Genomic DNA, 27,770 nt, shown 5'->3' on the forward strand with positions numbered 1-27,770 from the left:
AAATATATCTCCTCTTATTTTCAAGGATTTTCTGTTTGCAATAATTTCCATAGCGGCGCCATTGTTGAATCTAGAGCTCCAAAACTTGTTCTATATAGGCAGGGCCTCTATATGTTCTTACTACAACCTTTTCTTTTGAAAAATATATCTCCTCTTATTTTTGAGGATTTTTTATTTGGCAACAATTTCAATAGCCTCGCCATTGTTGACTTAAGAACCCCAAAACTTGCTCCATAAAGGCATGGCCTCTATATGGTCTTACTACAAGCTTTACTTTGGAAGAATATATCTCCTCTTATTTTTAAGGAGTTTTTGTTTGCAACAATTTCAATAGCGTCACCAATGTTGAATCTAGAGCTCCAAAACTTGTTCCATATAGGCATGGCCTCTATATGGTCTTACTTCAACCTTTAGTTTTGAAAAATATATCTCTTCTTATTTTTGAGGCATTTTTATTTATTTTATTTTTTATTTATTTATCACTATAATCGCTACCCGATTTAATGCTGAAACTATCGAAAGATGTCGCATTTCTATTAGATTAAAACGAATGTCATCCATTTTATTTTGGCATCAGTAAACCTTGACATGTGTGACATACTGACGTTTCAATAGGGGGCTTTCGATATGGGTCGTTTTGGATGAGCTATGCAAACAACCTATTCTGTCGCTATTCAATTCAATTCAATTCAATTCAATTCAATTCAATTCAATTCAATTTTATTTGTATAGCCCTTTATCACCATTACAGTCTCAAAGGGCTAAGGTTGGATATCACGTTTGATAGTCAGGTCCGTCTACAAACGTTTAACCCTCCTATTATTTTCAAATAAATGTCCAACTTTGACGTTTGGGGTCAATTTGACCCGAGCAATTTAACATGCAGAAGATTATTGTAACTGAAAGTCTTAACCAAGTTTCTCTCTCGGCTTCTTTAGGGCTTTCTACTGACCATCTTTATAGCCCAGTTAATAATACATGGCTGCCCCCAACCTCCCCTTATATATCAAGTATTGATTGTATATGATTATTGTGAAATATGCAAATCACTGTACGATCTCTTTCATTGACATAAAATGAAAAAATAATTATATTTTGTTGTTTACAGGGCTTTATGTTGATATTCAAATATAGTAATGCATTTATACATATGGTTCAAATGCAGATTGTCTTGTATATGACTGCTGCTAGCATATCTGGTGGGGCTTGGAACTATTTAGATGACATTAGCTGCAGTCAGTCTTGTAACTGGGGATCAGCAGCTTTCCATTTTTGGATGTCATGTCAGTTCTTGGTGGTTGAGATATAACAAGGGGATATCATTGTGGGAAACCACAGGAGGGTCATAATGTCCTATCTCACTGGCTTCATTCTCATCAGGAGAACACCCTGAAAGATCTGCGACAGAACCTCAGTGGCAACAAATATTTTCCTGTCTGGTGTTCATTTTCAAAATATTTAGTTGAGGCACAAGTGCAAAGAGAAATGTTGCCATAATTATCAAAGTTCTCGCGGGAACTTTGTTTGCCCCATCCCACATACTGCAAGAATGATCCGAGTTGTAATGAGAACTATCAGTGAGTTCTCATGGGAAATACATCCTGCTTCTCCCATTGCTTCTTGAATGATCAGAGATCTTGTGGGAACTGTTTTCTCCTCACACAACCCCCCCCCCCCCAAACACACACACACGGATGGACAAGCACAAACAGACACACACACACACACACACACACACACACGCACACACACACACACACACACACACACATACACACACACACACACACACACACACAAAAAACCTGTAGGTGCCCTCAGTATCATCCAACACAACAAAAACCTGATAGATTTTAGGGTTTTATAGAATAATAGTGCTAGGTGTCAGAATGACCCCAACAACATCGATGTGTACAAAATGTGTACAGGACATTTAGTTAATTTCATGTTTGCCGTTTACCCCATAGAGTTAGGAAAAGTCATAAAAAATTGAGCAGATTAAAAAGGATATTGAACGATGGTCCACCTATCCATTGGATTTTGGCAGTAAGATAAATGTAATTAAGATGAACATGTTGCCTAGATTGCTATACCTGTTTCAAGCTTTGCCAGTAGGGGTTCCTAAACACCAGTTCTTCACCTGGGATAGACTTGTTTCTAGGTTTATCTGGGATGGAAAGAAGCCTAGAATGAGATACACAACACTGCAGTTGGCCAAGCATAAAGGAGGAATGGCACTCCCAAATCTCAAAGATTACTTTTATGCAGCTCAGTTCCGTCCCCTTTTTCTGTGGTGTAATGATAACTATTTTGCTAGATGGAAGGAAATTGAGACATATGTTGAGGGTTATCAGATCCAGTCGGTTTTAGGAGGAAAAGAAATCCCCCTATTAGTCAAAAGTCAAATAGATTCAATAACCTCTGGCTCACTGGAGTTTTGGTTTGATTTTGTAAGGCAATTCAAACTAAGGAAAGACCAGAAAGCACTTAGATGGTTAGCCTTTGACACTCAATTTAAACCAGGAGAAAATGATGCCATATTTAAGCAATGGGGAGTAAAAGGTATTAAGGCAGTGTGTACACTGATGGAAAAAAACAAAGAATTACAGACTTTCCAAAAACTAAAAGAAACATTTTCTCTTCATAATCGGGACTTATTTAGGTATATACAATTTAGAGATTATTATAATAAAGAAATGAAGATGGAAATTTCTCACGAAATAAACCCAGTTATAAAGAATATGATCAATGCATATAAACCAAATAGTAAAAGTGTAAAAGTAATCTCCATGTTATATGACAGTATTATGGAATGTAAGGGCAACTCAACATTGTATCTAAAATTAAGGTGGGAAAAAGAATTAAATGTAGACATTTCATCAGATGTATGGTACGATATGTGTGAAACTCAACATACTTCCACAAGTTCACAACAACTGAGGGTTTTCAACTGGAAAAATTTGGTGCGTTTTTTTATTACACCTAAAATCAGCAGTAAAGCATCTTCAACACCCCAACCATGTTGGAGACAGTGTGGCTGCTTAGAAGCACACCACACGCATATTTTCTGGAGTTGTGAAAAACTGAAGTCATTTTGGAAAGATGTACATTTAATCTTAATTAAGGTGCTTGGATATAAGATTAATTTGTCATGCACTGTCTTGTACTTTGGTCACATTTTACTGGTTACTCTACAGAGGGACAGATAGTTGGTAAAAGTACTCCTTACAGCAGCAAGGAAAACCATAACTAGAAGCTGGTATAAACCTGATTCACCTAAACAGCAACAATGGTTTGATGTCATTCAGAAAATAAGGTCAATGGAACGACTGACTTGTGTGATACGTTTGAGGTTAGATTTGTATGCTAAGAGATGGCAGAAGTGGATACTTTACTTAGACGAACTATAAGGACACTGGCTCACAGTCTGTTTGCATTCAAGTGTAAGGCAGCTACTTGAGCTGCGCTTAATCTTTACATAGGTATGTATTTCATCTTTTTATCTACACCACGCTTTCCCACAGGCTCCGTTTTTGTTTGTTTTTGTTATAATTGTTTGTTCATTATTGTATGTTTGTTTTATCTGCACTGAATTGACATCGGCAAGTTGATCTTAATATGTGTAGTTGAGATGTGGTAAAAACTCAATAAAAACTAAAGTATAAAAAAAAAAAAATTGAGCAGAAAAAAGTATGTTAACCATGTTTTAGAGACTGTTAACATCCAATAGGGTCAAATTGACCCCTAACATAATAGGAGGGTTAATGTTTAAGGCAAAAGAACATACATTTATTTTTCCAGGACAAACCTATGTTTACGTCCGTGTTTGGCATGTTTACGTGTTTACGTATATTTCCATTATGTGGCTACATGTCTAGGCTATTGAAATATCACTTTATTGTTGTCTAATTTTCAAATACACAAGTCTAAATGTATACAAACACATGCCCTATGAATCAGAAAACAAATGCCATCTAAACTATCTGTATTTGTTTTCCTTTTGAGGTCTTTAAACGCTTGTTTTGTTATGGTGTTGGTCTTTTCCTTTTTACCGGTTCTCTAACCATATTTGTACAGGTATTTTGATGTCAATGCGATCTAATATCTCTGTTTGACTCTATAATTCTATATCTAAATAAAGTATATAGTAGCCTGTTGAATTAGCACAAAAATGTTGTTCATATTGAACAAGCAGTATATTTGCGTAGTTGAAATAACACTTGTTATCGACCCCGATAACAAGTGTATACATGTGTGTATGAACAGTTTTGGATAATAGCGTCTGCTATAATGCGCTAGGTATACACTGTATACAAAAGTAAAAAATAGCCTGACCCCTTTTATGTTTCATTTGAATGGGCCCCACAATGCTTAGCTTCCAAGCAACCATACCACACAGCATTGCAACTGTAAAAGCGACCTCTTTTTATGTCCGTACTGCTAAATTGCTTTTGCCTTTTAAGCAGCCTGGAGCGGGCTGTGGGCCCAGCGTGCTCCACTGATGAGTGCACACAGCAGCAGGAGCTGGGAGGGAGATGCAGTAGTACCTGGCACTTTTTATTTAATTTAAACCTAGGACAATAGAGACCATGGGAGGAGGAGCAGATGGGATCCACAGTGACACTCTGTATGCTAAGGCCCCTGTGCAGAGATTAACACATACTGTATGCTGCCGGGCACGATCACACAAGACCTGCACTTGACATGTTCATGTGTGTGTCTATTTAGGTCATGGGTGGTTAGGTTTGTGTGGATTGACAATCAACATTTTTACTATCCTGGACTGAGGAAGAAACACACACACAAGGAGCCTCACCAGAATGTGACACAGAACAGCCATTTAGATGTGCAAATACCCTGTTTGAGCTACTTTGCTGGACTGCAACACACATACATTTTATAAGGGGTCCGAGCAGCGAAGCTGCTTGGCCCCTATTGTTTCTGTAACATTTTGTTTTCCCCTCAAATTCTGTAAAAGTCATACTGCAGCCTATACCGTAAATTGAAAACTCTTGACATTTTCAGGTATGGTTACCGATAACCCCCTCTACCCATAAACCCAAATTTGCACCCAAAAAAAACTGCACCCAAAGGTGGCACTATTCTAAAAGAAAATCATGGATTAGGCTTATTTCTCCTCACCAGATTGACCTGTACTCAAAATGCTTTCAGAATACTAATCTCTAGAATCAGATGCAATTATAAAACCCTGAAAAAAAAACTAAAAATGTATACTTTTCCCACAATTTCATATTAAAGCTAAACATGATAAAAAGATTCACAGGCTACAAAAAGAATCAAAGATTCACTAAAATCGCCACATAAAATCTTCAGAACAAGCCTCACAAAAATCATCGAACAGAATTTGTTTTATTTAGTTCCATTTGAGAAATATTGGCCAATAAAGTTGGACCAGTTAGCCCATTTTTCTTATATGACCATTTTGTTATTGTAAAAAACATGCAACTATTAGGTGGATACTAATACCCCCCACTACTAATACACCCAAATTGTGGTACTGCACCCAAAATTATGAACTAGCCTTTTTTCTCCTTACGAGATTAACCTGGACTAAAAATTCTTTCATCATTCTCTAAAATCAGATGCATCTTTTTCACCCTGGTCTTCTGCTCTAAAAATGTTTACTTTTCCCACAATTTCATAGAAAAGCCAAACGAGTTTTGATGTTGTGTGCTTATCAATCGACATTTTCATCATGTGAATGAGGCTTCATGCAGTTCAGGAATGTAAGTGGCTCATTGGGCTAATGCCGTGTACTGGTGATCCTTAGGTTGAGAGTTTGAATCCTGATTTGAGCATTATGACCAAGCTGAGTATGACATTTGGACATTGCTCACCTGAAAGCTGAGGCACAGTATTGCATTAGGTGGAACATCTTTCCTTCATAAATATATGTCGTATTTATATATCTTCCATAAGTGTGTTCTTGACCTTTACTTTTGCTCAGACCCCATTAATCACCGCTTGCGGTTATATTTGTTTTTGTTATTGAGAAACAGGATGTTCTGCCAAGCCTTGTTGAGGACTTGGGTCATGCACAATGAGTGCAGGCTAGAGTGCGGGCAGGTAGCCGGGTAGGTAGGTAGACAGACAGATAGGCCATCAAATCATTTTATTATGGCTGAATGAAATAATTAGTCTGGCCTAATACAGGCCTTAGACAACAACAGATACCGTTTTTTTTTTTTGCTGTAATTTTGATTTGATATATTAATTGCTGTCAGATTTTTTCTTCAAGATTTTGAAGAGAATTCAACAATTATGTATATTTTGGTTGTATAAATTGCCTATACCAGCTTTAATTCTGTATCCGTCTATCCCGCTTTTGACCCTGTGTGACAGGAATGTCTCTTCAGTAATAGCCAAACTCTCCACCACATGGTACAGTACTGTGACCGAGTGTCTCTACCGGTGTCTATCATGTGACCTCGTGGCATCAGCATGGTCACACGGGGCTATCTTCAGAAGATTTCAGGTGTTAGGTACTGCAGCCCCCACGGTTCCTCGGGAGTCAGCGTCCGCTGCTGGGTCAACCAAACCTCCTCCTCTACCCTGCAGCCTCTGATGATGCATCATGTGAGTGCCATGGCGGAGGAAAGGAATAAGACGCCTGCGAGGATGTATTATGAAGCCGGGTCACACGGGCGCACTCACATACACCAACACGCTAAGAGAGTAAATATGCTGCATCGAGACAGTAATTAACCATCTGCCTGGTCTCGCATGCGGAGCTCTTAGTGGGAGTATACGGGGGTTGGAAGCGTAGCAACGCCACCTCTGAACACCTCTGGTCTCGATGTAATACACAATACATATACGCAGTTATGAGCTGCAATGTAATAAAATAGGAAGACATGAGGCAGATAGAGAAAGTGCCAAACGGGTTTTAGACAAAATCTGTTCCGGTACCTTAAGCGAAAAAGCTGATAACATGGGGAGGATTTATTTTTTGCTTTTCAAGTGTATGGTGTACGTGTTTCTGCCTACGTGCTTCTGGATTCGTGTTTCAGGTGAATTGTGTTTGCGTGTGCACGTTGCATCTAGTGCGTGTGCATGTGTGTGTGTGGCGGTTTGTGTGCGTACGTGTATGTGTATGTGTGTAGGAGTCCTTCTCCTAAAATGGTCGAAAAGAAAGTCCAGCGCAGCAATCATTAATTATTAAATGTTGTTGGACCTATTCACTCTCGCTGGTATCTCCAGCCCTCTTCAACACAGATCCAGGTCTACTCTTCTCTTCTCTATGCTTTAAGTTATGTATGTAAAACATACTGTGTATAAAATAGGAAAGAGGTTATACCCTGGGTAATAAAAATCACCTAAATGGCTTACACTGAACTGCAATAAATCGAATATGCTCATCATCGGCTCAAACTCTCTCACCACCTTCAATAAACTTTGCCGCCCACATCCTCAAGCCGCCAAATACTAATCACCATCATAAATAATCTGGCCCCTCCCTACCTCTCCGACCTCCTCCTCCACCACACGTCTACCTGTTTCCTCAGGTCCGTGGATTCAAACACACTCAGAACCTACAGGACTCAGCTTCAGACCTGGGCTTCCTCAGTTGCCGCACCCTCCCTCTTAAACTCCCTCCACAACCACATCAGACAGGCTAACACACTCCCATCATTTAAACAGGCTCTCAAAACCTTTCACCACATAACTTCTTTCCCTTCCCTCCCCTTCCTCTTTTCTTATCTTCTTATTTATATACATTCTTATTCAATGATTTTCTATTTGTGTTCGCTCTGTAAAGCGTTGTTGAGTACCTAGAAAAGCGATATATAAATCGAATGAATTTTTATTATTTGTTAAGCCTAGTGTTTATTGTCAGTCACGTTGTTTCTTTACATTGTATCTTGTTTGTTCTCTCATCGAATGGGGGTTCATATATGTGAAAGGATTAATTATATAACATAAAATGTATATTACAAGCACCACAACGGTTTGTTACTCCTTCAACAGGCCAGGTTAAACAGAACATAAGGCTCACCTCAGTTCTCCAGACCTGATTGTTGAAATTAAACATCTGGGATTTACTGGTTAGGCAGCTTTAGTCATATTGACCTTCTTTCAAAGGGCAACCTCAAAACCTTTCTTTGTTTGTCTTCCTTATTCATGTAAGAACATAAATATCCCGTCTTCAGTTTGTTCGCTCTGCAGTAGTTTTCCATTCTGATGCGGGGAGAGGAGGTTCATTATGTTATCTTCTATTGTACTACTGTCAATTTTTGTACTCTCCTCACTCTCACGCATTGCAACCCACTCGGCTCATCCTCTGCCCTCGGTTCTGTCCTTCTCTGTCTGGCTCTGCCTCAGTTTTGACTCATCTTCTTTTCTTTTTTGCATTTTGATTCTTTATGATAGAGTGAGATAGACAGAAAGGCATAGGAGAGAGAGTGGAGGACATGCAGCAAAGGACCAAAGGCAAGAATCTAAACCGTATAGAATGGTGGTGTATTTTAGTGTCTCTCTGTGTTCACATTTCTAGTCTAGGAACAGGCCAGTGCCTCGCACACTGAACAAGGTGTTATTTCCAACATTTCGCCATTTGTTATGTCTCAACAAGGATGAACCAACCTGGTCGTCTGGGACATAGCCAGGGCCATACCTTATCAAGGTTGTTGTTATTCACGTTTCTTTATTATAATACTCGCCCCAACCCTTTGGTTCGGTGAAAGAGGGATTGACAGCCAAGGAACACGTCTCGAAACTGCTCCTCAACCGCATACACTATAGATTATTCAACCTAATTCTGTATCTCATTGTATTACATTTTGGAGTAAACCATCTATTCAACCCTCTTATCCAACTTGTCAAGATGCTTTGATTTCCAATTCAAAAATTACTACTATGTCGGAAAATACACAACGCAAATACATAAGCTGAAATCTAACGCCCGGGACGCTGCGGTCAGGACTGAGCCTTTAATGGTACGCCCTTTATCAAATGAACTACCGGGGCGCTCCAACTCATCGTTTTGTCTTCAAGAATTTGCAGAATTAAAGACGTGATGAACTTGATCTAACAGATTGTTGCTGGAAAAATCCTCCCTGACCATGCACCCACCAAGCCTTCTTTCCTCCCCCACGCTCACTCCAATTGCACTGGTTTCATCTGATCAGGCTGTCAGCATCGCCCTCTCCCTCCACCAAGCCCACCCCCACTTGCTTTGCTCTCTTCCGCTTTATGCTCCATTTCTTTAATTCCACCTTCTCGCACCATCAATTACTTCAGAACCACCCTCTCCTTACTCCTCCATACACTCACAAGGGTCTGTTCTGCAGAGATTTCAAACCAATTTCCTTAGTTTCAGCGTCAGTAAAAGGTGCTGGGTTATTTTTGTAAACACATTGCTGGGTTATTTATGCTGGGTCAAAATTCTGGGTTGTTTGGGGCACTGTAAACATACCACTGGGTTTTTTGTGCAGGGTAAGGGGCTAATTTGCATGGTGAATATCTTGTTGGGTTATTTTGACCCCGCTGTTTTCCATCGTTCAACGGTGGTTGTGGAACATTCTGGACATTTCTTTGTGGTCAGACCAGACCAACGGCTGGCAGCAGGACTTCATGGTAGGTTAAATGTGAATACTTATTTACTTAATATTTTCAATGAGTTTTGGTGACAGCCTGAACTTTACATCACTTCACACTTTAACCTTAAAATAAACCCACAGATTCATATTAAATCCAAGATTTAAATCAGCATTTATTGGCTGGCCTGCAAGACTGAACTGCTTTAACAATCGCTAATCATTAGCCGACTAAAAGCTTTTATCAGCCGCATTTTTTAATATTGTATTTAATGTTTAGCGGTCTACTGGTTTAATGTTTCACTTGTATTGAAGGACAATTCCGGTATTTTGGTTTCTGGTTTGTCTAGGATGAAATGGAGTGGTTAATGCAGAAATTTTGAATATTGGTCATGTCTCAGGTATTTGGCTAATTTCGAACCGGAAACGGAAAGGGGGGTTGGTTGTAGTCTTTTCGCTCGTTTCTCCGTCTCAACAGTAGGGCTAGAACCGAGCGAAAAGACTACAACCAGCCCGCCTTTCCGGTTCCGGTTCCGGTCTGGTTTCCGTTTCAATGGATTTACAAAATGCCAAATAAAACACGACAGAAACTGGATTTCGCTATGATACTTGATTAGGAACATCAAGGAACACCACTAACCACTCGGTGAGTTTCACATTTCTGAAAACAAACGTTTAGGGTAGGTTTGTGAATGCCCATAGCCAGCTGTTGTGAAGCAGGCAGGGGCGATTTGAAATCAGCCAAATACCCGAGACAGGACCAATGTTCAAAATGTCGGTGTTAACCACTCTATTTCATCCTAGATAAAACCAGAAAGGGGGCTGAATGTTCAAAATGCCGGAATTGTCCTTTAATGTCTCACTAACAGGTAGCTTGCTAGCTAGCTACCCGTAAAGTTAGTATGCAACAGTTAGCTTGTGGGTAGCTACGGTTGACTCGCTAGCTAGCCGTAGCACTAATAGCTGGGTGAATGGTTTACTCGCGGGTTACCCGTTATGGTCATGGACATGCAACCTGTATGTTTTGCTTTACCACTGTACCAGTTATACACACAACACTAACTGATTGATGTTTAATTAACAGGTGGGGACCAACATGGTGGAGTACATTCATCAATCTGAGAGGAGTCAAACAAGTCCTCATATTCTGTGCCTCGGAGATGAATTTAAGTCAAGCATGTGTGAGGGAGGGTGTAAAATACTTTCAATAAATCCATATTTAAATGCACATTAACAGTGGTCTAATTGTGTTTGTATGATTATGTGAAATTATTTTACATTATTATATTTTGTTTATATTTTATATCTGCATCCGTATCCTAAATGTAGGCATAAAAATATAATACACATGCAATAATAACTAAATATAAATATTATATATAGAGAGCGATCAAGGCTATGAGACAAAAAATAACCCAGTTAATGGGTAGCCTAGTATTTAACCCAGCAATATAGTTAATTTCACCCACTAGATTGGGTCAAATTAACAACCCAGCATTTTGGGTTAAAGCTGTAACCCAGCACTTGGGTCAAATCAACCCAGCATGTGTTCTGTCCAATAGTGACCCAGTAGCTGGTTTAAGGTTGGTTTATTTTTTAACCCAGCAATTTTTACTGTGCACTGTGTGCATGACACAATCTGCCATCTGTTATTAGGCCTGTTAAAATAAATCCCAATCGACACTTAAAGAGGTGATATTATGCCACCAGTTGTGAGTGTAATTAGCCATTACAAGCCGTTTGAAAATCTGCCTTTTTTTCGGTATGCTGGTGGACTGATCTATGCAGCATACATCTAGATGCTAGGTGGACACGCCCAATCGTGAAAACAGGAAAATTACCATTTTCAACCGGCTTGTAATGGCTAATCACACTCACACCTGGTGGCATAATATCGCCCTTTTAACCTTAACAGGGACAGCTGGTATCCCGGTATTAGAAGCCTTTAACTGCGTCAGTTCCACCTGTCTGGTTAAGCGACCGATTGAGCATGGTGGTGACGATTATGAAGATTATGTCTTCATATATAAATATCACAAAAGAAACTACAAAAAATGCTACAATGCGATAATCTGGAATTACTAGAAATATGTTGCTGGACCATTTAAATGTACTACATGATGTATTTTCAGACAAGTACCTGAAATAAACATTCAAACACTATATTTGCTGTGGTTCATTTGTATTGAATCTCCCTTCTAATATTTGAGGGAGCAGATGGCTTAATCACTCTGCGTCTTCACCATCGACGTGGCAGAGAGCAGCAGGTCCAAACATGTAGGGTTCTTCTAACTGGCTCGTCTCAACGCTGGTCCCACTCTTGACCCTGTCTCCTCCAAACTGCAATTAGGTGTCTGAGCGTGGCTGGCTGCCAGGACCAGATGGGGCCCAGGGATAATGAAAGATGCACTCGGTCGGCTGTTACAAAACTCATTAGCAGGGAGAAAATGAGACAAGGTTGCTCATTGCTTTAAAGAAGAAACTCTTAAGGGGGAGAGAGAGAGAGAGAGAGAGAGAGAGAGAGAGAGAGAGAGAGAGAGAGAGAGAGAGAGAGAGAGAGAGAGAGAAAGAGAGAGAGAGAGAGATTATAAAAGGCATATTTACATCAAAAACATTGCATACTATGCAATATGTTTGCAAAAAACCGCCTTCCAATATTGTCTCTCTTTTATCTTCCTAGTTAACATTAAACATGCAAACAAGGACTCAGATAACAGTGATGGCTTTGGAAGAAATACCCACAAACAATCTAACCAGCCACAAACAATCATTTAATATAGGGAGAAACATTTGGGGAAAGTACATCACTGAGAAATTGCTTGCTACCAGCAATACTCCAGGGAGTTAACTGGTGTATACTTAGGACCCTGCGCTCTCTCTCACCGCACAGCATCGTACCAGATTATTGTAAAAATACCTGTTTAATAACACTTAACATGAGGACACTACTCCATTTAGAATGTAAAGTGATGGTTAGCAAGACCCTTAAATTGTGGTATCAGTCTTTTTTATCTCCAAATTAAAAAGGTAGGTCTGTTATAACACAAAAGTTATAACTAGCTAACTTTTATAAAGTTAGAAATTTGGTAGGGTGTTTATCTTTTGGAGCTTATCACAATGTCTGCATGCCTGCATACGGACACCCGCATACACAACCACACAACAATCATAGCCTTCACCCTCCACACAGACGGCTAATGGCTCAGAGCGGAGCGGACGCAGACAAAGACAACTCCCCGGTAATGAAAGCAGACATGACTCACACCAGGAGTGTTGCTTCCTGTAACCCCGATGACCAGCAAGGCAATCAGTGAAGTGATGAGAGATGTAAACTTGCAAAAACAAAACTTGTTTTGCAAGTTTACAGTTCACAAGAGCTAGCTCAAAGTTAATTTCAGCCACTTTAAAATGAACTAGTTCACGTTCATATTTCACAATTTTTAATTTTTAACTAAGTTCACAGTCCCAGAAAATGAACTGTTCACGTACATCTCTTCATTTTATATTCTATTCTATTATTTTTCTGTATAACCTCCTCCTACCCATCCACCCCCAGCCCCCATATCATTGCCACTGCCCAACGCTCAGAACTCTCCTCCACCGCTCAGCTTTGGGATCATGAGCATGGTTAAGAAGGTTAAGATGGTTAAGATGGTTAAGATGGTTAAGGCTAAAATGGCTGACTGTTGACGCTCAGATCAGTGAGACGCGGTGCGTGTATGATCTCATGAAACACGGTCTCAGGGTGCTTCCCCCCGTTTTCTCTTTGTGCCTGACGTAATCTCAGGCTCTCACTAACACATCAACAGTGATAATTCACCCAGTTGCAGTGGTTGCTTGTGGGATTTGGAAAACTCAAAGTAGAAGGAGGTTGGGTGTGGGGGGTGGGGGGGATTAATCTGTGTCGGTAAAGCTCAGATCTCCTCACGGAGGGGCCGCAAGCTTCACACTCCGACACGCATGCTCATATTCAGCTACTAGCGCATTCACAGATGAACACATACCAATACACAAACAAACACACAGGGATGCTCCACGGAGAAGTTCAGAACAGTGTCTACCCTATGGTTAGATATTTCGCCGTGCTTTGCATTCCTGACTCTAGAAGCATAAAGAGTAGGCAAAGGAAGGGAAACCCCTAGTGAAAAGGAGAACAAAAATGAATAATGAATAGGGATTCAGCTGCTTGTCTCCCGCTACACACTAGTTCAAAGCCTGTGAGGCCATAAGAGGCAAAGCAGACACACATCCCTCTCCCCTAAGATATCTCAGTTGGATGGCTCTGCAGAGTTGAGCTGTGCTCTACTGGCTTCTACTCTGCTATAGACTAGGCTCTACTGGTCTGTTCTCTGCTGCACTAGGCTCTACTGGTCTGTACTCTGCTGCACTAGACTCTACTGGTCTGTACTGTGCTGCACTAGACTCTACTGGTCTGTACTGTGCTGCACTAGATTCTACTGGTCTGTACTCTGCTGCGATAGGCTCTACTGGTCTGTACTGTGCTGCACTAGGCTCTACTGGTCTGTACTCTGCTGCACTAGGCTCTACTGGTCTGTACTCTGCTGCACTAGGCTCTACTGGTCTGTACTCTGCTGCACTAGACTCTACTGGTCTGTACTGTGCTGCACTAGACTCTACTGGTCTGTAGTGTGCTGCACTAGGCTCTACTGGTCTGTAGTGTGCTGCACTAGGCTCTACTCGTCTGTAGTGTGCTGCACTAGACTCTACTGGTCTGTACTGTGCTGCACTAGGCTCTACTGGTCTGTACTGTGCTGCACTAGGCTCTACTGGTCTGTACTGTGCTGCACTAGACTATATTGGTCTGTACTGTGCTGCACTAGACTCTACTGGTCTGTAGTGTGCTGCACTAGGCTCTACTGGTCTGTACTGTGCTGCACTAGGCTCTACTGGTCTGTACTGTGCTGCACTAGGCTTGACTGGCCGATACTCTGCTGGCCTGTGCTGAGCTGCACTGTGCAGGGCTAACTGAGGCATATAAACCATGTCAGGGGGGATGAAGATGTAAGAGGATGGTAGAGGTTGTGATGGGGAAAGGCTCAAGTTGACTGTGGATGGGGGTTGCTCACATGTACACGCACACACAGATACACAAACACACACAGAAACGCGCACACACACACACGCGCACACACACATGCTCGCGCGCACACACACACACAAACGCACACAAATACACACACACACAAACACACACAAACGCACACAAATACCCACACATACACACAAACGCACATAGATAATTGATCGGTGCCCCTGGGGACCCAGTGTACAGTGGAGGTCCTAGCCGGGCTCATGGCGTGGGGCTGGCTGGTGTGCTGTGTTGATGCTAACTGAAGTTAATGACCTTCCCGGCACCCGGCGTGCACAGGGTCGGTCTCAGGCCAGCCAACCGCCGGAGAGGCCTGTCCAATGGGATCAGTTCTGCTTCCAAACACCGAGATTCATACCAGCAACACTGGAAACATGCACACGCAGACTACGGCATCATCTTTTATATCATTTGCATTTTGCTCTGAGGTCTTCCCGTTTTCAGAGATACCAAAAGGAGCGGAAGCTAGCAGGCGTCTTCTCGCTCTGCTGAGTGAACATTCATCGTTTTGCCGCTCCTGATTTCTTTCCTTTCTTTGTTTGCTGAATAACTTTTTATAATGGACAATAACGTTCAAATGTAGTGTGTGTGTGTGTGTGTTTGTGTGCGTGTGTGCGTCCGTGCGTGTCTCCGTGTGCACGCGCTGATGTGTGTCATGTCTTCATAAGATACATCACAACGCTGGCTGGTTGGAGCCCGTGGAAGAATTCTAGCCAAGAGTTAACCAGCCTTTCCCTGAGGACTGTATGTCTCCCCCTTTCACTAACTCCCTCCATCTATCGCAACAGACTCGCCTCTAAATCCCAGTAGTACTTCAACTCCTCTTTCTTTAAAGTCCTCACCTGAGAGCAGAAATCTCTGGAGGACTGTAGCTCAAAGGGTCCCCGAGGTCTTACACAGAAGAATGCCGCTGGAATCAGTAGTGCTACAACAAAGGCGTGAGCTACGTCGTCCTTTGAATTCTTTCCAACTTACCTAATCCAGAAAAAAAAAATGCATTTTCATAAACCTCAAAGTGATGGATACACACCAACTACACACACACACACACACACACTACTTTCCATTTCAATGAACTCTGCAGAGTTTTTACAGAGTGCAGACTATTCTCTAAGAGGTAATAGAAAGAAAGGTGCTGGTTTTGTTTTATTTTCCCTTCATTTCTCTCTCTCTCTCTCTCTATCTCTCTCAATCAAAAGTGGCAGTGATGTGGTCTTCGTGTGTGTGTGTGTGTGTGTGTGTGTGTGTGTGTGTGTGTATGTGTGTGTGTGTGTGTGTGTGTGTGTGTGTGTGTGTGTGTGTGTGTGTGTGTGTGTGTGTGTGTGTGTGTCTGTGGCCTGATTTAAGCTTAAATCCTGCCACAATGAACACTTAATGACTCGCATTGATGCAGGCCTACCTCTCCCGCCCTGGAGTGGCGTCCTCGGGGAGGAGGGCCAGGCTCATTAGGGGATGCCAGGCTCATTGGTGGTGTGAATGTGACTCGTTCACACTGTTTAGTCTTTGAGCAGACGTTATTAACCACGGCTGCTCGCAGGGAGATCCGACACGTGTCAGTATAAGTAAGGTACCTGGGTGAAGGATGCCTACCGTTGGCTGTGGACATGGGGAGTCAAACCCCAGCGGTGTGGTAAAGGGAGAAAGGTGAGGGCAGGTCGGGGTGCCCTGAGAGGAAGCCGGCCCTCGACAGGGCCCTCGACATTTAAATAAGTAACCATCAGTGGGTCATGAAATTGGCGATTTTCCCATAACATTTTTAATGAATGATTAAAATTGTAGCTCAAAAATGTTTGATCTACAATTGAGATAAAAAGGGACCTACAGGGGGAAGAAGGGGTTAGGAGGGGGGTTGGGAAACCCATGGCACTGACCTCATTAAAGTGGGCCTCCTCGTCACAGTTGTCCACCACGCGACTGTAGAAGGACAGCCCTGCGAGACATAGGAGAAGAGGTTAAGAAGAGTTTCAACAGTCAGCAAGCAGGCTGTTACAGTTAATGGATGTGAAGCGGCTGTCTTCGACGGATGTCGAAGATGGAGCGGCGAAGCGTTTAGCACTGAGGGAGCCCCGGGGTGCTGTTACACTCAACACTCACTTCCCCTGTTTTCAAAAGTTCAAAATGCTCAAAACAGCCCCAGTTTGTTCTAGAGCCGCTGTCTGCATCCGTTTAGGGTTGATAGCAGTGGCGTACATCAGGGTTTCCCCTGAAAGTCCGCCATGGATGATTCATGTATGTAGTAGAAAAGATAAACAAGAAGTGATAAAGGATAGGGCAAGAGAGAGAGAGGGAGAGAGAGACAGAGAGATATATATAGAGAGAGAAAGAGAGAGACAGAGGAAGAGAGAGAGAGAGAGAGAGAGAGAGAGAGAGAGAGGGAGAGAGAAAGGGACAATATCCCAGGAAATAAGGGCAATAAACAATCAAGTAAATGAACAAAAGTGATGTTTTTGCAACATGCATTCAATCCGAATAATGCCTGTGTTATCACACTGTCAGCATTTCAATATATTGCACATTAACTAGGGCATTAAGGGGTGTGTGTGTGTGTGTGTGTGTGTGTGTGTGTGTGTGTGTGTTTGTGTGCGTGCGTGCGTGTGTGCGTGCGTGCATAGGTGCGTGCATGCGTGTGTGTGGTTTGCTTTTGTATGTCCAAGGCATTGTGTTGGTACTGATGCATTGCTCGGTTTATGTTGATAGCTGATCCTTAATGGCGCACACGCAAATAGACGAGCAAATAGAAACAGGCGTTGGATTATCACATGGTCTGCCCACAGACGAATGCACACGTAAAGAAGGTCATAACAGCACCTGTCAGTGGGATAGTTGATGAAACAGGAAATTAATACATACTGCCTGGTGCGTCAGGGCTGCAGTTGTGCCCTTTGTTTTGTCTTTTACAGTTTGTTTGGTTTCCCTCCCCACACATACAGATATAACGACGAATGCTTTAAGCACACCGTGTTCTTAGGTACATTTTGTTGATATGTGGTTGAGTTAACTAGAATTTTTCATGGCTCAACCATGTTGGTAAAGTCCCCTTTGTAGTGACCCTGTTTTGATTCCAGCCTTTTCTCCGCGTATTTTCATCACCGGGTTCAAGCCCGGGTTTTGGGACAGAAAGAGGAAGAGGCCCATTGAAAGGACAAATTGTATTCCGATTTGCCTCTTCAATAAAATTAATTCCCCTCGACCCATCCTCACTCCTGTCAAGGTTGAACCCACAATAACTCCTCTTTTACAAACGCAAAGAAATCCTAATCAGCTGCTTATGTCTACCAGTAGTCTGTATAATATGTTCTGTCGGGCTGTGCCCACACAGAGACTTTGGTATCCTGCTTGTGTTCATTCGCCCTCGCAAAGAAAGAGGTTTACATAAGCATACGTCTCATTATGTAAGCCATGTGACAGGTCCCTTTCCTTTTGGCTGTCCCCTGTACAGGTGACAGGCAGATGGAGAAATAAACTGTCTGGAGATGGTGGCTGCAGACAAAACAAACAGGGAAAAAATAAATAGGGAAAAAATAATAATGATGAGTGAGTGGAGTGGTAGACATATTGCACTGCGAGAAATACCCATTAAGCTGTAGAAGAGAAGAGGGGTTGGACAGGGCTGCTCTCTAAATCCCCTTCATTTCAAAGGGATTTCAGGGGAGCAGGCAAAGGTTAACCCCTGAAAGGTGTCGTTTCAAACATCAATACAAGGTCTTCCTCCTGCGGCGCTGAACACCTTGGCTTACATTTTTTATTTCAGTTGGTCTTCCTCTTCCATCTTGCTCTAATTTCCAAGGAGCTGAGAAGGGCATATATAACATGGTCTATATACAGCATCCGGTTTGATGAGGACAGAGTCCACAGATAAGTCCCAGAGCCATGACAGGCGAGGACTTTAAGAGATAAGACAGATTGCCTGAAGACAAAGTTCTGAAGAAAGGCATAGGATTCAGGACATCAAGCAGAGAGGAACAAGGAAACAGGATGAAGACTATGGACAGAGAGATGAAGAGAGGCACATTCTGGATGTCTGAATGAATTAAATCTTCCAAAAAATGTTTGAATCAGTTACGCTCCCTGGATTTTATATATATATATATATATATATAAACTGTAACACATGACACAATCTACTGTAAGTCCTCTGAGATATTGTTTTAAATTATTAGAATCAATTTCTGAAAAGTTAACTTTTTGTTGATGTTTTTATAACACTGAAAGGAATGCTCTGATTAAAATCTTCTCGTGGGAAGGCCAAATTCAATTAAAATGCCTTCGCATTGAGTTCCTCTTTTGATTTACCGCAATCAGAATCATTCACTAATAAAGACATGGCCTAACTTAGCCTTAACCGAACTTCAATCATTTCCTTTGAACACTGAAGTTATGACCCAACAGATTCTTGAAGTTAGACTTTCCATGTTCTCTTCAAGTCCTACAGAAGTAATATTTTTGGATACAAATTGGACACGTTTTTTCATTTTCGTCTGAATATCTAAACCCACAAATGGACGGATAGATGGACGGACCGCACAAGCACACACACACACACACACACACACACACACACATACACACACACACACACACACACACACACACACACACACACACACACACACACACCCACACAGGAATGCCTCTTAGTGCTAAGTGCAGAGGAAAGGCTTTGATGATAGTCTCCAGAGCAGAGACCTGGCCGGCGAGACACTCTAAAAACAACCAGCCATCCTCTTATTTATTCATTTTCTAAAACATTAATTTTGTAGACTTCAGACTCCTTGTGACTAAATGTTTTATTGCTGGCTTTGTTTTCACTATGCTCGGCCTTCTCTTATATAAACCATATAATAATTCTGTATATACTAGTCTTCAAGTCAACGCTCTTGCCCTATAATACGGTGAGATCGTAGTATAGTATCCTCCTATTTCCATTAATTTATATTCGTATAATTCTATTTATTCAATTCACATTGAATAATTCATTGCTAAATTACATTATTTATGGTGTTCTGATTTCATGAATGAACAGAGTAGCTAACAGAAGAGCGCATTTCTAGGACGAAAATCCTAAAATATGCACTCACATGTGGACACATGGATGACGAGGTCCATGTACAGCAAGACTCAAGAGTGCAAATAACAGCGTCGAGCAACATGCTTAGATGCCGTCATGTAGGGAGGGGAATCCGTTGGGGAACGTGAATTTAACACACTGTTAAATTCTAGATTTAACAGTGTGTGACAAATCGAGAAATTGAGTTAGTCCGTCTGCCCGTAGCCCGTTGCTGCACCTCTGTGGTGTAAAACAATAGGGCTCTCCGAGGTGCTGAAATACTGCCCCTCCCCTCTCGCGTCCTATCTCTCTCTATTACACACACACACACACACACACACACACACACACACACACACACACACACACACACACACACACACACATACATACACAAGCACGCTCATGCACACATACACACACACACACATACACACACACACGTACAAACACACACACACACACAAACAAACACACACACACACGCGCGCGCGCGCGCGCACATACAGGCACGCTCATGCACACAATCGAAGAGACAGATAAACGTATTGATCTACTTCTCTTATATATCGCTGGAGAAGCCCTGGTGCTCTGACATCATCCTGGTCTTTTCAGTAAGAACCAGAGATATGGCCTCCACGTTATGACCGAGGAAGGAGAACGCAAAATCAAAGCCGGGTTCTGCAGGGAAAAACCGAGCTACACATTTTTTTAAATCTATACATTTACACATTGCAGGCCATTGTCCAGGGGGTTTAATGGCTGGAAATACGGTAGCACATAGATGAACATCTTGTGCAGTATTGCAAAAAGAAAAGGTTAGTTAATTCATTATTCAGACAGCCTATCATTAAAACCCCTCTCGCTCCTTGCATTGAAGAGCAGCCGTAGGAACGTCATAGCGAAGTGCGTTCACTGCTCATACCTGGAGGAGGAAGGGGGGCTTCTGAACTTTGTTTGCGCAGCAGTGAGCGCTGCGCATACTTCAAATAGTAAAGGAGAAGATAGCAACGATACATTACGAAGACACATTTTTGGACAAGCGTTGAAAAACGAATTCTGTACCTCGAAATGTAACTTTGGCGATGCGGTCCCCTTTGCCGCGAAGAAAGGAGACCTTCTTCAGATGAACCAATAGAGCCATTATTTAATCCGTGGCTGCTGATCAAATCGCTGTCTTTCTTCAAACTCTAAACTTGACTGTAGGATTGTCGTGGTGCTTGTCGGCGACTTCTATGTGAGCCTCCCGCTGCGCCCCGGTACGGAGGAACAGCCCTCGGTGTCCATGCTTGAGCTCTGCCTGAGTCTTCTCGTAAAGAAAGAAACGCTTCCAACCATTCATGAACTCAGTGCGTCCACGCATCCACTGCGTCTGCCGTGCGTTCACGAGACTTCGTTGAGCGCATCAAGTCAGGGGGGGAGTGTTTGTGTGGGGGGAGGGGGGGGGGGGGGGGGGGGGGGCTGTGATCCACGGGGGGCTGAGGGAGGATCATCAGGAGAAGGAAAGGACTTGACCATAAACATCGATTTTTATGTATTCTAAAGAAAAGAATGCCTTCTGGTAAACCGGTCCATTGACGCCATGATTTAAGCATTTGTTTAATCTCAACGTATAAGCGAAGTATATATACAGTAGGCTATATATATATATATATATATATATATATATATATATATATATATATATTTAAGGGTTATTATAAAGAGAATGTGGAGCTCCCGTTTGAATCGACGCAGAGCGGGACTCCATCACCAAGCAACTCTTTGTTGTTGTGTGAGCAACGGATCAGAGGCAGCTTGTAGCTTGTCGTCCTAGTGTACAAGAAGGCTGTTGACATAGTTCCCAAATGAAACGGCACGGCGATCACACAAAGCACAATGCAATCTACATCCCAACTACCCTTATGCCCGGGTGAGGCTCGGGAGCATACGGGAGCAAGAGGCAGATCTAGGCCAGTACGACGCCGCCCTACGTCTCCAGCTCTCCACCTCTCCACCTCTCCATCTATCTACCTCTCCACCTCTCCAGCTGTCTCCAACTCTCCACCTCTCCAGCTCTCTCCACCTCTCCACTTCTCCACCTCTCTATCCACCCCCCCCCCCCTCTCTCTCTCTCTCTCTCTCTCTCTCTCTCTCCATCTGTCCACCTCTCCACATCTGTCTCCTCCCTCCTCCTCTCCTCTCCACCTCTCTCTCCTCCTCTCCTCACCACCTCTCCACCTCTCTCTCTTCCCTCCTCTCCTCACCACCTCTCCACCTCTCTCTCCTCCTCTCTCTCCTCCTCACCTCCTCCTCTCCTCTCCACCTCTCCACCTCTCTCTCCACCTCTCCTCCTCTCCCCCTCTCTGCCTCCCCCTCTCTGCCTCTCCTCCTCTCCACCACACAGTGATTTTGACGCAGCTGAGGCAACAAAGAAATCCATTATTTACATGTTGTATTATTTATTTAATTATTATACGCTGGTCACGTCCCGACTATAAAGTTTATGTACGGAGAAACGTTTGAGAATGCCTCCTCTCGACACCTTCAACAATACCGCAGTAGGTCAAGAGAGTCCCGCGTGCAGCACCGTGCTCCCCTCGTCGGCCCCGACGCGCTGAGGACTCCCCGGGAGGCTTTGAGGACTCCCCGGGACGCGGTGAAGTCTCCCCGGGAAGCGGGGAGCAGTGGAAGCGGTGAGGCCTGGAAGTGGTGAGGCCTCCCCGGGACGAGGTGAGAACTTCCCGGGACGCGGTGAGGACTCCCCGGGACCAGGTTCACAGCCCACAGCAATGTTGACGTCGACCGCCAGATGGCGCTCAAGACCTTCGGTCAGGTCAGCTGTGTATTAAAATACTGTCTTTCATGAGGAAACCTTCGGGACCTGTATAGTGAACCTTAGGGCAGGTTATTGTAGATCTGTATCTTCGCAGCTGTCCCTGGAGCACCGGGCCCGGTGAGAGACCGGGTCCTGCATCCTGCTGGGGGAACCAAACATCTTTGCGCAGGACCTCGAGAGGTAAGAGCCGATGTACAATAGAAAGAGGGTACAAACAGTGTTATAGGGCCGGCTGTATGGTGTGTATGTATATATATATATATATATATATATATATATATATATATATATATATATAGAGAGAGAGAGAGAGAGAGAGAGAGAGAGAGAGAGAGAGAGAGAGAGAGAGAGAGAGAGAGATAACTATGTTAAATAGATTCATTCCACCAACAGTGAAATATTTAAAAGCTTTATTTATTTTAATCTTGATGACCCTTACCCTAACCCTGACCATACAGCTCGTGAAAATCCAAAATTCAGTGTCTCAGAAAATTTTGAATATGGTGAAAAATATCAATATTGTAGTTCAAAGAGTGATGTACAGGCCATGATGCAATTTCCAGCCCCTGCTTCTACTGAATTATTTGGCTTTGACAATCAGTTTCTGCAAACCAAATGGATAGGCTTATGGATACATGGGGATGGATGGATGGACCAATAATTATTTGGCGGGTTGTGAAGTCAGTGCTCCAGTTTTTAATGTTTTTTTTAGATTGCCAAAAAATAATACAGCAGAGGAGCACTTTTGCCACACACATTCAGGCCCTGACTCAAATGAACTACAGACCTTTGTACAGTAGGCCTAGAAGCAGAAGACTAACTATAGTTAATGTCGAAATGTGTCTCCAGGCATATGTCCAAAGTTGGTTAATATCGCTTTACAATAAGGATACAATAATGAGCCATTCCTTTACATAAGTTAATGCAGTAATACACAGTCTTAGCATTATTAATCAACCGTTAATTACTGGTCTAGCAATAATTTACGAATTGGGTTCCTGTTTAATGTTAATAGATAGTTAATTTCGGTACCCTTATTGTTCAGTGTTATAGGTATTGAGGCTCTCCCCTCACCAGTCTGGGTCTTACAGTGCTCTCTTGTTGGGTCAAGCTCAGCCTCCAACTCATTCAGAACTAGAACTGACGACCAGACCGAGAACACATAACACCTATTTTAAAGTCACTGCATTGGTTGCTTTTACAATGGATTTTAAAAAGGATCATCCTAGATCCTTACTGGATGGCCATGCACCAACCTATCTCTCAAGATCTGCTGTTTAGATCGTCCTACTTGGGATGCCTCGTCATTTGTTGCTTTAGACTTTAAGTCTTATTCAATTTGTTCCCTTTTTTAAATCATTTTGCCATGGAACCTAATGAACAGCTGTTGATCTATGTTATTTTGTTTGTGGTCTCTCTGTCTATCTATCTGTCAGCCAAAATCTCGTCTACTCATATTTCAACAGCCTCCCTGCCCTCACTCTTCCTGTGTCCCACATGGTGGAGACACACAGCGGTAAGATTCACCGCTTCCAGACCCTCCCCTCCGGCATCAGAGCCGCCCTAGGTGACCAGGCGATCCAGGACGTCTTTTCCAGCGCTGATGCAATCCAGCCAGAAGGGGGCGCTATTGTCCACTGCAATATAATGCAACGGGCAGAGATGTGAAAGACTAAAGATATGACGAATCTATGCGACAATGTTATTGCCATGTCATCTTGGGCGTTGACACGCTTCATGTAGAAAGTAGTATTGAACAGAAGGTTACCTGTATTGATTAGACAATCAAGTGCTGAACGTTAATATATTCGTCATAGGCCTTACATTTTTAGCATGCAATAGGCCTATATGAGCCATCACAATGCTGACTAAGGCGTTAACTATTTGATGGAAAGCTAAAAAATAAATGGAAAGCCAAATAAGGGCACATGAATAATTTATGAATAATAATAAAATATAAATTCATAGAGAACTAATAAATCATTTTGGGGTTAGTGTCAGCATCATTCGACGACAATAAGCCCAGCGAGGCCGCCAGATATATTGTAAATGTTGTTCTCCATCTGGTGGTTCCCACTGAACTGTGTACATTATCGTTTTTCTGGGTTGTTTTGTTGGCTATTTTTATTGTTGTTTTAAAGCAAATGTAAAGCAAACTTAATGCAAAATCGAATACCACCAATCATGAAGGAGCTTACATATCCAATATTACCTTTAACCGGGGCCCAAAAACGAGCATCGAACTGGTCTGACTGAAATTCCGTTGTTGACCGAGAGAGGGAGGCACACTATGGGAGACGGTGGGCCTGGATCCCCCGATACCACCGCCCATCAGTAGCGGGCCTCTCCCAGCCCTCTTCCACCCCAATCCATCCATCTGTTGAGCTGCTCAACCAGCACATTATTACCAACTATGGCTTTCGCTGCAACGAGGAGGCTCTTGGTGTTATTTGTGATTTTTTGCGCCATTGGACGAGGGTTAGCAGGTAAGACTCTCCTCTTGGAGCAGGTGCATGGCTTGTTTACCTTTTTTGGTATTTGTATTATTTTGTATTATTATTATTAGTTTTTGGTTCATTGATTCTTTATTTTCAAAAGTGCAATGGTGGACTTTCTGCGTGCTGAATAAGTTAAATAGTAAACATCATGGTGGGCTTCATAATAAGCCTTGGAGCCTATAAATTATACATTTGGTAGATGTCTATAGTGTGTGTGTGTGTGTGTGTGTGTGTGTGTGTGTGTGTGTGTGTGTGTGTGTGTGTGCGGGCGTGTGTGCGCGCGCGCGTGTGCGTGTGTGTTGCGCGCGCAAATTCGTGAGTGCGTAACAACTTTCCAAGCCAACACCAAAGGTGCAGAGACAAATAGCCAGATAGGACACGTTTAAGTATTTAGAGTGTGAGGAATAATGTTTTACAGATGCGAGATCGACCGTTTAAGCGCTCTTATGAAGAGCGGCCCGTGACATCCTGCATCCATGTCGGCCAACTCTATGGAGGGAAAATGTGACGTGCGTCTAGCAGTAGTCATGGAATAGCCTGCTGGGCTCTTACCTCATACAGTTCTAGAGGAGCGCTATTTATCACTTACATTAGCACGACAAACATCACTACGGTGACATTTATGATTGAGGGCAAAATGACGTCATTTAATCGTGGTAACGAAAGATTTGGAGCCCTGACACGATAGGCTGTGGCCCGATGACACACCCCAAAAGTCTTCACAGTTTTTTGTTTTTTTTCATTTGTTGTGCTTATAGGAAATTTGAATGTGCATCACTCGTAATCTGTAGTTGAATCACCTGTGGTAGCTATAGGCTGGTCAGAGTGACGTCATGCAGGTGAAGAAGTAATGAAAACAGTCAAAAGCAATGTAATTTGTTAGAGACAACGAAACAATCTCAAACATAAAAAGTTGCTAAAATATGATGGATGGATTTGTACAGTGAGTATCTCCAGCTGAAAAGAAAAGAGGAAAATGGAAGAAAAAAAAAATCTTGGAGAGGAACACTTTAGTATCAGGAATGGCCACGTATTATATTCCACCCTTTTATTTTCTTCTCTCTTTCTCTCTTCCTCTCCCTCTCTCTCTCTCTCTCTCTCTCACACACACACACACACACACACACACACACACACACACACGCACACACACACACACACACACACACACACACACACACACACACACACATGCACAAACACACAGATAAATATGTATGCATTCATCTGACCATGGTGAAAGTGCATGGTGTAGTCCTGGACTAACTGAACTTCTTTGGTCTGTTTTCATTTGTCATGCTCAAACACTCCAGCTTTCCTCTGTCCACTCCCAAGGAAGACTCAAATCCTACCAATGTCAGTCTTTTTTTCCTTTTCTTTCTGACCTTGAAAGATCTCTATCTGATAGAGATCAACCTCTCTCCATTCATCAGGTGTGCTAAATAAACACTGCTGTGCTCTGTTGTGTTTTGAAGCATCAGCACGAGTCGTGCTCATGGAGAGCCATACCTCCTGCTTGTTGGGTGAAATTGATTACGAGCCATCTTGACAACAGGAGTGGAAACAGAGCAGAGAGGCAGCAGGCTTTCCCTCGATGACAGTAACAACAACCAAAAAAATATCAACTTCTTCCATCGGACCACAAGTGTCTATCAAGTGCTGGAAAGAGAGAGCGGGGAAAACAGAAATAAAGAGGGATGGGTGTGAGAGAGAGACAGAAGGACGAGAGAGAGGAGCAATAGAGTGAGTGGAAGAGGACAGAGGAAATCATGTTCTTGCAGGCCAGTGGAATTCAATTTATTCGCTCCACCTAGCAGCGTGGAATTTGAGACGAGCACTTTGTGACAGACCTCAGAAAGGAGCGCTCTAAACACCTTGTGGCTTCGACTGCTAAAATTGGCCATGGAGTGCATCATCGAGGGGAGAGAGAAAGAGAGATAGAGTGCATGAGAGAGTGTGTGTGAGAAAGACAGTCAGTGAGAGAGAGAGAGAGAGAGAGAGAGAGAGAGTGAGAGAGAGAGAGAGATTATGAGAGAGTGAGATGTAGAGCATGAGAGAGATAAACAGTGAGAGAGAGAGTGAATGAGTAAGAGAGAGAGAGAGAACGTGTGAACCTCCTTATAGCCAACATTGTTTGCTCACCTGACTCAGCCCCGACCCAGATCTCCGGCCTGCCCCTCGGTGGGGGAGTGGGGTTGGGGGGCAGAGGCGTCCATCACACCTGCCCCCGCATGTGGGCCAGGAGTTCCATGATGTCATCGCTGTGTCCCGTATGTCTAAACAAGGCAGGGTGCAGCACATGTCTCCCTGAGTGGAGGGCCCCCAGGTTATAGGGCTGGAGTGTCGCTCCAGGACTAGGGAGAATGAAATAAAGACCAACGTAGCAGTGTCATTAATAATGACCTCGGACCCCACGCTGACCGGTGGAACAGCCGCAGGGTGCTTTAACAGAGACCCCTGCATGGTGATCGCTCTATGGCGGTGTTTAACACCAGACAGAGGTGAACCATACTGCAGTGTCATCGATGGCTGCTGTGTTTACTGAGGAATCCTGGAGTAAATGTATAGGAGAGGGATTACTTCTTTGTATTTACTGAAACCGTTGCAATCTTTTTCCGGGCTGCTGAGAGGGAGGCTTTGGTCTTGGGCCCTGGGGGCTTTGGTCTGGGGCCCTGGTGGCTTTGGTCTGGGGCCCCTGAGGCTGAGGTCTTGGCCCCCCCAGGGGCTTTGGTTTTGGGCC

At 43.0% G+C, this 27,770-nt stretch overlaps 2 protein-coding genes across 7 annotated transcripts in view; one reads left to right on the forward strand and one right to left on the reverse strand.

Annotated features, from left to right (window-relative positions):
- The window catches only part of otofa (otoferlin a), a 79,773-nt gene extending 58,705 nt beyond the window's left edge, over positions 1–21,068 (reverse strand). For all 5 annotated transcript variants that reach the window (XM_079754074.1, XM_079754071.1, XM_079754073.1 and 2 more), the window contains exons 1-2: positions 20,780–21,068; positions 16,539–16,597 (exon numbers count right to left, since the gene is read on the reverse strand). In XM_079754074.1, the coding sequence (XP_079610200.1) occupies positions 16,539–16,597; positions 20,780–20,858 (138 nt within the window). In that variant the 5' untranslated portion in view covers positions 20,859–21,068. The remainder of the gene's footprint in view (positions 1–16,538; positions 16,598–20,779) is intronic.
- A 3,848-nt stretch (positions 21,069–24,916) lies between these two features.
- The window catches only part of fndc1 (fibronectin type III domain containing 1), a 40,617-nt gene continuing 37,763 nt past the window's right edge, over positions 24,917–27,770 (forward strand). For both annotated transcript variants that reach the window (XM_079754096.1, XM_079754097.1), the window contains exon 1: positions 24,917–25,018. In XM_079754096.1, coding sequence (XP_079610222.1) covers positions 24,946–25,018 — 73 coding nt within the window. In that variant the 5' untranslated portion in view covers positions 24,917–24,945. The remainder of the gene's footprint in view (positions 25,019–27,770) is intronic.

Source organism: Pollachius pollachius (genome assembly GCF_949987615.1).
Source record: "Pollachius pollachius genome assembly, chromosome: 16".
Taxonomy (NCBI): domain Eukaryota; kingdom Metazoa; phylum Chordata; class Actinopteri; order Gadiformes; family Gadidae; genus Pollachius; species Pollachius pollachius.